Source organism: Ixodes scapularis, unplaced genomic scaffold (assembly GCF_016920785.2).
Source record: "Ixodes scapularis isolate PalLabHiFi unplaced genomic scaffold, ASM1692078v2 PGA_scaffold10__122_contigs__length_95168666, whole genome shotgun sequence".
In the NCBI taxonomy this organism is placed as follows: Eukaryota; Metazoa; Arthropoda; class Arachnida; order Ixodida; family Ixodidae; genus Ixodes; species Ixodes scapularis.
The window spans coordinates 20838955-20851653 of record NW_024609836.1 but is presented as its reverse complement, the minus strand read 5'-3'; the positions used below and the strand labels follow the sequence as shown (position 1 = coordinate 20851653).

Below are 12699 nucleotides of genomic sequence, written 5' to 3'. Positions count from 1 at the left end.
AAAGTAACTAAATACGCTACTTGTTACTGAAAAAATGAGACGTATACAATCCCCTGTAACGCCGAATTAGAGCGCAGCTCTTGAGGATGAGGAGGGAATTCCCCTCCTCATCCGTACCCTCCCCTCCTCCTCTCCTGATTCCCTCCTATTTAGCAGGAAATATTAGCTAAATTTCCCGCGGAAAAATTTCTCGGCTAAATCAGTCAAGGAATTTTTTTCACTAAATCTAGCAGGAGATTTTTTTTTTTTTTGCTAAATTTAGCAGGATTTTTTTTTTTCACTAAATTTAGTGGGGATTTTTTTCACTAAATTTAGCAAGGAACTTTTTCCACTAAATTTAGCGGTAAATTTTTTTCGCTGAAATTAAGCGGGGAACTTTTCCCGCCAAGTTTAGCAGAAAAATATTTCTGCTAAATTTAGCTGAGAAGTTTTTCGGCTAAATCTAGCGGGGAATTTTTCCCGCTAAATTTAGCAGGCAAGTTTTTCTGCTAAATCTAGCGGGGAATTTTTCCTGTTAAATTTAGCAGAGAATTTTTACCTGCTATATTTAGCAGAGAATTTTTTTCAGCTAAATTTAGTGGGGAATTTTTTCCACTAAATTTAGCAAGGAACTTTTTCCACTAAATTTAGCAGTAAATTTTTTCCACTGAAATTAAGCAAGGAATTTTTCCCACCAAGTTTAGTGGGAAAAATTTTCCGCTACATTTAACTGGGAAGTTTTTTGGCTAAATCTAGTGGGAAATTTTTCCCGCTAAATTTAGCAGGAAAGTTTTTCTGCTAAATCTAACGGGGAATTTTTCCTGGTAAATTTAGCGGGGAATTTTTTCAGCTAAATTTAGCGGGGAAGTTTTTCCGCTAAATTTAATGGGGAATTATTTCTGCTAAATTTAGTGGGGAAATTGTTTTGTTAAATTTAGCGGGGAATTTTTTCCACTAAATTTAATGGGAATTTTTTTTAAACTAAATTTAGCAGGGATCTGGTTTCGTTAAATTTAGCGGGGAATTTTTTTTGATGGATGGATGGTAATGGCTATACCCTTTGTAACGGGCGGCAGCTTGCACCAGCACCACCTAGCCTAACATTTTGCCATCCTTTTTTTTAAAAATTTGTGTACGTTTTATTCTGACACAACCCCCCCCCCCCCCCTTTTTAGAGTGTTTCAATTGCTTATTTTTATCTGTATTTTTACCCCTCCTTAGGTTTTTTCCACCAATCTTCCTATCTCCTCTTAGTTGCCACAATTCTTTCCCTATCCATTCGACCATCCATGTCTGCGAATCCCAGTGCCCCCTCCAAATGCATAGTCATCCCCCCAAGAGGGTAGGACGAAGCCCTGTGCACCTTAAAAATACATGTTCTACAGCTTCCGTTTTGCGGTTGCATATGTCGCATAGAGTATATTTCCTAGAATTTAGCCCTATACGTTTTTGTTCTTAGCACCCCTGTTCTAGCTTCAAACAGCAATAAACTCCCCAATGAATTATCATACAACTGTTCCTTCTTTATTTCTTGTTTTTGTGCCCTATATTTTGTTAAAGCTTGATTTCCCCTAGATTCTTTCTTCCCACAATTTCATCCGTTTCTTTTACTCCCTTTACTACTGGTATGCTCTGATCGGCCCCATCTCATTGAATGTATTTAGATCTCAGCTTGCGGGTTCGGTTCGTCCACATAATGTGTAGACTTTTCATATATACCGTAAAGTGTTGAAAGAATGCCCACCCATAATGAAGAGATAAATGGTGGATAACATGGGGCGGGCTATGTTTCGAGATGCCACAGCAAAACTTAATAAAAAATTAATGATAAACACCTTGGCATTTGCTACAAACCACGTGACACGGGAACTGATACCGCAGGTTGCTGACACCGCAAATTCGTGTTTCACGGTGCGATAAACACGCAGGAATTCGCTACTAACTCCTGTGTCATGGGAAACGATACCGCAGGTTGCAGATGCAGCAAGTTCAAGTTTTATGCAATAAACACGCAAAAACCCGCTACAAACTTGCCTGTCACGGGAACGGATATTGCACGTGCAGATTGCGGTTGAAAACGCAGGAATCCGCTACAAACTCGTATGTTACGGGAACAAATACCGCAGATTGCTAAGGCAGCAGAATCATATTTTATGATGCAATATACACGCGGGACCAACTCTCGTGTTACGGGAATCGATATCACGAGATTAGGTCGTGGAAAAAATGCGGGAACCCGCTAGAGACTTTTATGTCACGGGAACAGATGTCGAGGGCGCAGCATATTTGTATTTCATGATGCAATATACACATGGAAACAACTTGCGAGTTACGTGAGCCGATATCGCGCATTCAGATAGAGGACGAAAACATTAGAACCCGCTATGAAGTTGCTTATCAGACGTACTGGTACTGCAGATTGTGCGGCGGATGCGATTCCCGTCGAACATCTCGTGAAGTCTGACAAGGATTGGGGGGTAGGTGATGTTTCGGAATTTTTACGTTACAAATATTTAGGTAGAAAAACAGGATGGGCTATCTCTCGGGGGGTGGGGGGGCGTTTTTTTGGAACTTTACAGTAGATACTTGTATATTTTCGCTGCCCACCGTGTATCCTCAATTTCAGCCAGTCTTTGTTCAAATTCAAAAAGGCATTGGCGAGCACCAAATTTTAGCCCAAATAGGCACTTTCCACCAGACTAGTAGTTTTGATGACAGCCTTTAGATTCTGCGAAAAAATAAATGGGAAAAAAACGGTCCTGACAGACTTACATGTGGCATGTTTTGTGGAGCAGGTCACTTCAAACTCGGCCACCTGCCCTTGCCCCTTGCCGGGAAGCACGCAACAGACGCTAGGGGCTTCGGTGCAACGTCCGCTCTCATCCCCGAGCGCACTCAGGGAAAACACTCCTTCACCCTGAAATGGAGAGTGCATGTCCCTTTGCCTCCCTGGATCCCATTTGGGCTATAGGCACGAAATATACAAAACTCCAAAACCTCGCTGCAAAAAAAATTAGAGCTCTATACCGATGCAATGCATTGTGTATCGGCTTATGTCCTCCATCACTCCAACCGCGCTGGGGTGACTGGGCGTTGCTGATCAACAATTTATGGTCACCTATTTTTATATGTGCCAACTCACTTGTACATTTTTTCTCGCTGATGCAGACATCTCCATACTCTTGTAGCACTCCGAATTTAACATGGTTTCGTGACCTTCAGCCACAAAAGTCTGACAACTGCTTGCTGCTCTTCATTGGAGAAAACGGCTAAGGGCACCATCATTTTGTATATGCTGCTCTTCCCATCAAGCATACCATACTACGTTCCCTGTGCAGGAGTTGGAAATGCCTGCAGTGTTTCTGTCATAAAATATTGTCAATTTGCTGTTGCTTTCTGAAACACACACACGATTCTCCATAATCCCGAAAGGCCATGAGAAATAAATCGCTGTGGAAGTTTTCCAGTCTTATTTGTCGATGTCGAAGAATCGTGTGGCTCAATCGTTCAATGGCAAGACCGAAACTGGGCATTTTTTATTATTTACGTTCAAAAACAAGAAAGGGTTGTCCAGGGTAATTTTACTGTTGTGAAACACAGAATTTTGTTCCTTTAATGATAGTACTTTTATTTCCTTAGTTTTTTTACTCGGCAGCATGCGAGGTTGGTCAAAAACAGAGACAAAAAGGTAGGACCCTCGAGTGGAAAATCCGACTGCATTAAGTCTAAACGCAGTAAAAATAATGCGGTACAAGACTCTAGTATTATATTCTACACCTGGTCTCTGAAACGCTGTTTTATGAATATATTTTGCTGCGTGAATGGTATCAATAAGATGAATTTCGCTTATCATTTGAATATGAAACCGAAACTTCATTTTGATTACGCCTTTAAAGCTGTGCCACAAAGGGCTTCCAGGAGTAAGATCAAAGATCCTACTGTTTTTATTTTTACACGTAAAAAAATGCTAGAATTTTTTTATGTGTAGTCATAAATTTCTGAGTGTTTTGTAAAAAAAGACAAGAGAATAATATTTAGATCTTGTTGACTATATGGTCTGGCCACATTCCGAATCTATCCCAATCACTACAAGATTCGGTCAATTATCTGAACCTTTCTGAATCTCTAGATTTGGGTCAGAATCTCGGCTCGGAAAAAAGTCTGCCCTATCGCTATGTAAAGGTCCTTCCAACATGCTTGAGGCCGAAGATGCCATCGTGTCGGCAGCGAGCGTCTTTTGTACGAGGCAGGTGAGCAGAGTGACTGGGGAGCACGCACCTGGCAGACGGTGATCCTCACGGGAATTGGGCAGGTCACGCAGTTGGTGACGGTCAAGCGTCTGCTGTGCTTCCCGCTGGCCCACGGCAGCGCGTCCCAGCGCAGCCCCCCACGCGGCTCCAGGCTGACCTGGGGCACCTCTGCGCTGGCACGCACCAGCACGCAGCACCGCCCCAGGGAGAGGCGCGACGCTTGGTCGGGCCCCGAGACGGGCGCCTCTGTCACGTCCACCTCTGCCAGCACTTCGCCGGCTTCCCTCGACAGGAAGGTGCCCTGAGGAGAGGGCCGCGCCCAGTGCAGTTGCCAGATGGTGGCCCGGTGCAACTCAATCAGTTCCAGGCCCTTCGTTCCTTATTTCCCCAGTAAAAATGTGAGCAAACATCATCACAAAAGTTTTGTTTTTGCAATAAAACACACACAACTCTAGTGTTGAAAGTGAAAAGACACAGGCAAGCTGGTGAACTAACTTCATAGTGATACAACTAAACAAACAGAAAACCACAAGCACAGTCTAAAAGATTTTGAGCCAGAATGTGCGGTTGTAAGTTTCTTTATTTGTTCTCAGTCTTGGGTTTATCCTCATAGAGCAGTGTCCCTTTAGCACTCTCTCTTTAAATGCTGGAAAAGCCCCCAAGTCTTACTCAACTTTAGGCAAGATTTCGAGGCGAGTACAGATATTGTTCTTGTGCTCTGCAACTGTTCTTCTTCGGTTAAAATAACCTTTGTGTCCCGCCTCATTCAATAACTTAACAGGCTACCTCGAGATACGTTAAATAAAAAAAACTCTCTCGGAAGGCCTTTTGCCCATAAGTCCTGCTACAAAATGCGCGGTGTCCTCCGTGGCGCCAGAAGGAATTCTAGGAACTGACTGTACGGAACCGGTTGTAGCAAATGTTGGAAGCAACGCAGGCAAGGGCGGGCACGCAACTGCGCTACCCTCTCTTTTCTGCGCTATGTGACAGAGGCTGCAGGAGCCAGGAAGAGCATACAGGATATTTCCACACCTCATTGCACGCTTTATGCGTGGCCTTCTGGGATTTTTGAAACCAGTATATCGGTTGCCCCCTGGTGCAGACAGCACACGTCTTGTGGTTCGGGTTGCCCTAGGTCACAAGTCAGCAAACTTTTAGATCTCTAGGAATAGCCGTTTTTCTGAATTGATAACACTTCCCGGTCTTGGCATTGACGCAATAAAGCGGCGCACAAGCCCTTAGTAAACAAATGATGGAAGTGACATTTGATCTTTTGTAGCAGGCTTTGTATCAGGCATACTGTTGGCTTAAAGCAGCCACTGACACTTTTGGAGCAGATGCCAACTGTTACCACGTCACTTGAAAATGAAAATTGAATTGAATCGCTCAATCAGTTAATATTTGATAATGACAGAAGGTTCCTCTTTGACACTAGAGCATATTACTTATCATCTTCCGTAGTAAGAGTGGTTAGGACGCAGAATGGACATACAGTCGTCTTTTTAGAAACAAGGCTCAGCTCTTCCGTAGTAAGAGTGGTTAGGACGCAAAATGGACATACAGTCGTCTTTTTAGAAACAAGGCTCAGCTCAAAGTAGGTCCCATTTAAAATTGAAAAATTGTTGAAAAATGAAGCATAAGCAAAAGTTCAGTTGAGATGAAGTCTCTCACCCTCCCCCTTTCCCAGCCTCTAGTTAATTTAGCCTGTAAATATCATTTCCCTTATGCCAGCAAAAACCAACATACCCACTAAAGTCTATCTTATTAAAAATACACCCTACCAAGTTTTATGAGCACCAAACTCAAGGTTCTAATGCAATAAACTGTCAAAACAATTACCCACAAATATTATGAAAACCTACTCATACATTTGTGCTTTAAAAGTGATTCTGCGTTTTAGTTTCTGCGTTTCAATCGTGCGAACCCATGTGCGCCCCAGGTCAGCCGCTGCTCCTAGCACTCCGGTGCAATGCAGTGAAGCTCGGCGAGGGCGTGCTGGTGTGAGGCGCGAAGGATGACAAAAGCTGCGCAAGTGTCACGGTACACTACAGCCACGGCATGGAGGCATGCAGCAGATATAGTATCGGGAGTAAGACACCCTGGCTCCATCTGATAGCCACCATCACGCTAGTTTCAAAAAGTTTTTTCATAACTTTTAGCTCCTGAAATCGCCAACATCGTCAGGAAATTTTCAGGAAGTTTCATAGTAATTCAAAACACAGACGACGCTACCGGCCAATGGGACCAATCAAACAGCATTAAAAGCCCGACATCATGGCATTCGTCGTCTATCTGTTTGTGATCTTTAATCAGCTAAACCTATCAAGTGCAGCAAATGTCGCAAGACTTGAGCTTTTAGTAGGTGTGTTCCTGATTGTATGTGTTTCAGTCTTCAATTGTACCTTGACATAAGATGAAACAATCTATACAAAGAAAAAAGGTGCCGTGAAATATATATTTATACTATTTTCGTTTCCTTCAACTTCTCTACATGTTAAAATCCAGCAATAATAAAATATTGTATTTTTGCTTCGTTTAGGCCCACCTCGGCACAGGCGTGGCGCCGAGGTGGGCCAAAGCGCAAAAAATGGCACAAGATGTAGCACAATTAACCTGAGACTGGGGTATGAAACAGAAACTTAAGCGTAGAAGAGAACCGGGAAGAAGAGAAGGTTTTCAGACGTTCTCTTCTTCCCTCTTTTTTGTCCCTTCTATGTTTTAGTTTGTATATCATATTCCCCGGTCTCGGGTTCAGCTGCAACATGGTAAACATCCACCAGCCCACCTGCACTCTAACTGTTTCAAAAAAAAAATGTAGCAGACTTGTTTATGGCACAAATGGTGCGGCACTTCCATCGCCGCAATAATGCACACACACGTAGCTACGCACATTGAGCGCGTTGCTACGCTTCAATGAATGGCTCACATATCCTTAAAGAAACCTTAAAGGACACATGTAAAGAAAAAAAAATGTTTTTTTTTTAAACAGCCTAGATGGAAAAAGAATGTTATAAAACAAAATTACAATGAAGGAAAAACATTTTTAGAGCTATATTTACAGCGCAAAACTACAGGTTTTCCCGCTCATTTTAATCCAAGCGACGACCAATTTAATCCCGGAGTCACTCAATTTAATCCAAGCGCCATACAATTTAATCCAAGCGCCACACATTTAATCCCGAGGTCAGTCAATTTAATCCACAATATATATATGCACTTATTGTGTTCAGTGGTCGTGTTTTGCTTACACATTTGGTAACTTAGAATAATTCTTTATACAATTAGAAATTCTGGGGAGCAATTGAGAATTTGATCACTAATGTGAATACTTTGAGTTACTAGTGCCACTATTGACGAGGCTTAATTGATAGGTTGGTTACTCTTTTTAGAGCGCAGCTCTTAGGCACCCGTTTCCGGCTTAAGCGGCGTCGCCGTCGGCTTAACCACGCGGTGAATGATGGGTAAATGTGCCCGCTAAATTTAGCGGAAAAATTTCCCCGTTATATCTAGCGGAAAACTTTCCCTGCTAAATCTAGAGAAAAATTTTCCCAGCTAGATTTAGCGAAAAATTTGCCCCGCAGAGTCTAGTGGAAAAATTTCCCTGCTAAGTCTAGCGGAAAATTTTCCCCGCTTAATCTAGCGAAACAATTTACCAGCTAGATTTAGCAGAAAAATTTCCCCGCTACTTTTGCGGGAAATTTTCCTCGCTAAATCTAGTGCAAAATTTTTCCCACTAAATTTAGCGGAAAATTTTTTCCTGCTAAATCTAGCATAAAGCTTTCCCCGCTAAATCTAGCGGAAAATTTTCCCAGCTAGATTTAGCGATAATTTGCCCCACAAAGTCTAGCGGAAAAGTTTTCCCACTATATCTATTTAAAAATTTTTACCGCTAATCCTAGCGGAAAATTTTCCCCGCTAAATCTAGCGGAAAATTTCCCAGCTAGATTTAGCGGACAATTTTCCTTGCTAAATCTAGCGTAAAATTTTTCCACTACATTTAGCCGAAAAATTTTTCCTGCTAAATCGAGCGGAAAGTTTTCCTCGCTAAATTTAGCGTCAAATTTCCCCGCTAAATCTAGCGGAAAATATTCCCCGCCATATTTAGCGGAAAATTTTCCCCGCTAAATCTAGCGGAAAATCTTTTCATCTAGATTTAGCTGAAAAATTTTCCCGCTAAATCTAGCGGAAAATTTTGTCCGCTAAATTTAGCGGGGAAAATGGTCCGCTATAATTAAGAGAAAAAATTTTCCACTAAATTTAGCGGAAAAAATTTTCCGCTAGATTTAGCAGGGAAGCTTTTCCGCTAGACTTTGCGGGGCAAATTTTCCGATAAATCTAGCTGGGAAAATTTTCCGATAAATCTAGCTGGGAAAATTTTCCGCTAGACTTAGCGGGACAAATTTTCCGCTAAATCCAGCTGGGAAGATTTTCCGCTAAATTTAGAGGGGGAAATTTTCCGCTAGCGGGAAAAATTTTCCGCTATATTTAGCGGGGAAAATTTTCCGTTAAATTTAGCGGGGAAAATGTTCCGCTAGATTTAGCAGTAAAAATTTTCCGCTAGATTTAGCGGGAAAAATTTTCTACCAGATTTAGCGGGGAAGCTTTTCCGTTCGACTTTGCGGGGCAAATTTTCCGATAAATCTAGTTGGGAAAATTTTCCGCTAACTATAGCGGGGATACTTTTCCGTTAGATTTAGCGGGAAAAATTTTCCGCTAAATTTAGCGGGGAAAATGTTCTGCTAGATTTATCAGGGAAAATTTTCCGCTAGACTTAGCGGGGAAATTTTCCGCTAAATTTACCGGGGGAATTTGCCCACCATGCACCGCGTGGTTACGCCGACGGCGTCGGCGACGTCGCTTAATTCGGAAACAGGTGCCTAAGACCTGCACTGTAAAAAGAGTAACCAACATATCAATTAAGCCTCGTCAATACTGGCACTAGTAACTCAAAGTTATCACATTAGTGAACAAATTCTCAATTGCCCCCCAAAAAGTCTAATTGTATAAAGAATTATTCTAAGTTACCAAATGTGTAAGCGAAACACGACCACTGAGCACAATAAGTGCATATATATATATTGTGGATTAAATAGACTGACCGCGGGAATAAATTCTGTGGCGCTTGGATTAAATTGTATGGCGCTTGGATTAAATTGGTCGTCGCTTGGATTAAAATGAGCGGGAAAACCTGTAGTTTGTAGTTGGCACCCACCGGAGCCGTCGCGGGTCATGTGGTAGACCCATGCACCATCGCGCGGCGCTGCTACCGCCTCAAAGTCCCGCCGCCGCCGTGCAAGTTCGTCCTGGCAGAGGCCTATCACGTCTGCTTGCGCTTTTTCAGGAGCTTCCTTTGGGCTCTAAAAGTTACTTATTAATCTTCGTTCTTCGTTGCACTTGCAATAAATATGAATAAGCAACTTTTAGAGGCGATAGGGAGCTTCCGAAAGAGCGCAAGTACTACGTGACAAATAGCGGCCAGTCATGTGACAAATAGCAGCCACTTTTCGCGGCGTAAATCTAGCTCTAAAAATTTTTATTTTTCGTTGTAAATTCGTTTTACGACTTCCTTTTCCCAACCAGGCTGTTTAAAAAAAAAATTTATTTTTTCTTCGCACGTGTCTTTTAATTGTTAGAACACTTTACTTAGAAACAGGAGCGGCCGATGAACCTTGGGAGTTTGAGGAATTCCCGAGAGTGGTCTGGGAACCCAGTTTGAGGACGCTGGGGAAACCTCTCTCGTAGAGTGGCAGAAGGGTTCCAGACCGGGGCATGCAAGGAGCACAGTCTCGAGCGGAGGCAAAGGTCCTCACCTGGACCTCCGTTGTGCGTCCACCTTCGAGCGTCACGGGGGACGGCAGGTCGACGCGCACGGCGGATTGCTCCGCATCGGCCACCGAGCGGGCCGAGTGGCCCAGGTTGCAGCGCACCGCCGCCGCAGACAGGTTCACCAGCGTAAGCACCAGCGGTACGGGCACGCCAACGCACACGTGCCCCAGGGACACCTCTGGACGCTGCAGCGGGCCCCCGATCACCGCCACTGGAACGCCGTCACACGCAGATGCTCACGAGCACTTGCCACCGCAGAGTTTGTCTATGCTTCGTCTCACCTTACGTTTGGAAAGGGCCAATGCTACCGGCTGATGGGACAAATCAAACGGTACCCCACTGGGCCTTTCCTGTACACGATTGGTTCGGCAATAATAGAACACTTGTGAAACGTGATGAGCGCCTTGCTAATGCGCTTTGACGCCATACGACTGGTCCCATCGGCACGTAGTGTCGGCTGCGTCCAGATTAGGACAAGAAAATTAGACAAGTACATAGATTATTTTTGAAATGGAATGCTGATAGGCTACTTACCACTTATCGTAATCTTCCGAAAAGAATGCACACCCAAAATGAAGAGATAAATGGTGAAAAAAAGAGGCCGCATCTCCACATGGTGAATAATGTTGATTGGGGCGAAGCTCTGGTGGTGCCGATGGTGCTGATTTTTTTTTATTGCTCATAGGTAGTGCTGAGTTAAGGGTTGCGTTTCGACTTCATTATTACTGCTTTACGGTCAGTGAAATGCAGAGCCAGTGGCTCTTCTAGCGGATCAGCTTGGATCCGCTAGAAGCCGTGGGAATGCATCTCCACCGCTTAAGTCAACGGTCCACGTCAGGAAGAGAATGTGTGGTAAGGAATGTGGTTATATACGCATTTGAGAATTTGACCGCAGCGCCCTCTCGTCTATAAACGTTGAGCCAATGCATGCAAAGTTTAATGCGATTGTATACGAATTTGACCGCAGCGCCCTCTCCTGCATAGACGTTGAGCGGCTACATGCAACGTTGGAGTGTAGCATACTGTTTACGACGTCTGCCTCGTAAGCAAGCGGTCCCGAGTTCGAACCCCCGTATGGGCATACATTTCTTTTTTTTTAAAAGTGGGCCGATCCCGGAGGCAGTGCAATCGATGTGAGCACGGACGCCGGACGGATGGACAAGGCTAGACCCTAAAGAGCTTTGCCCCTAGAATAGGGTCGGCTATCTTCGCAGTGATGGAAGCGGCATTTCACCCTTTGGAGCAGGTGCTGTAGCAGGCAAAATACTCGTTTTGAGCAGCCACTGACACTTTTGGGGCAGATGCCAATGTCTGTTAGCATATCACTTGAAAAAAAAAAATTATTGCTTCGCTAAATGAGTTTATATTTGATAATGAGTGAAGGTTTATCTTTGATACTGGGGCATATTACTTATTACCTTTTCTAATAAGAAGCAATAGGGGAAAAAAGGAAAGGTACATAGAGCTTTCTTTTTAGAAATAAGGCTTTGTTCAGACTAGGTTCCACTAACAATGAACACCAATCAAATTCATGAGAAATGAATCACACTTCAGTTAAAATAAAGTTGCCCTCCCCTCCCACTTTTACACCCGGTAGTTTATTTAGCCTGTATGTACTGTTTCTGTAAAATGCCACCAAAAACCCGCTAACACGTCTTCCAGTAAAAATGCACCTCCCAAATTTGATCGTTATCAAACTCAAAACATGAATGTTATAAATTAAAAAAACAAAACAAAACAAAAAAAAAAACATTTACAAATATTATAAAAACCTACTCTTGCGCTTACACTTATTAAAATAAAGCATTGCATATATTTTTTTTTTCTTTCTTGACACAGCACTTGAAAACGAGATCATGTGATCGAGACCAAAGAATGTGGACCTGTAATAGTACTGAGCACAATTTACATGTATATCGTGCTAAACCAGACGCCCACCCATGGCAGCAGCTACTCCAAACGCTCCGGTGCAAGGCGGTGAAGCTCGACGCGCGTGGGCTCGTGAGAGGTGCCATGGAGGCATACGGCAGACGTAATAATCAACTGATCTCATCAGGAATACAGAAGCCTGGTTCTGTCTTATCGCAGTATTCTACTGTGCATTTTGCTATGTTTTGTCGCGACTTTTGGCTCCTGACATCGCCGACATTGTCTGAAATTTTAGAGGATGTCGGTGATCAAGTTGTTAGCGCATTAACTGGCCAACACAGTGGCCGAGCAATCTTAAAACTTTGTTTCACCTTAATTTAAAGCGCAGCCGACTCTACGAGCCAATGGGATTAACCAAACAAGGTCAAAGCGCGACATCGAGGCATCCGACCATCTTACAGTATGTGTTCTTTCATCAATTAAACCAATCAAACGCAGTGGATGTCCCGTGACTTGCACTTTTACTGTGTGTTTGTGTTGTATATGTTCGAGCATTTGACTGCGGTCTGACCTTAGATGAAACATTGTATACGGTGACTAGAGACGCTCTGAACTGCATATTTCTACCGTTTTTCTTTCTTTCAACTTCTTTGAATATTAAAATCAACCAATAAAAAAATATATCAATTATTTTTGCCCATCTCGGCGCAGGTGTGGCGCAATTCTTAGCCAAAATGACACTTTGGCGCAAGTTGTAGCAGACTTTCGCTCCAGG

General features: G+C 43.2%; 1 protein-coding gene across 3 annotated transcripts in view; it reads right to left on the bottom strand.

The window, feature by feature from the left end:
• Nucleotides 1–12699, bottom strand: part of LOC8052295 — a 96927-nt gene that overhangs the window by 50025 nt on the left and 34203 nt on the right. For all 3 annotated transcript variants that reach the window (XM_042287519.1, XM_042287515.1, XM_042287513.1), the window contains exons 15-17: nt 10040–10266; nt 4258–4530; nt 2752–2896 (exon numbers count right to left, since the gene is read on the bottom strand). In XM_042287519.1, the coding sequence (XP_042143453.1) occupies nt 2752–2896; nt 4258–4530; nt 10040–10266 (645 nt within the window). The remainder of the gene's footprint in view (nt 1–2751; nt 2897–4257; nt 4531–10039; nt 10267–12699) is intronic.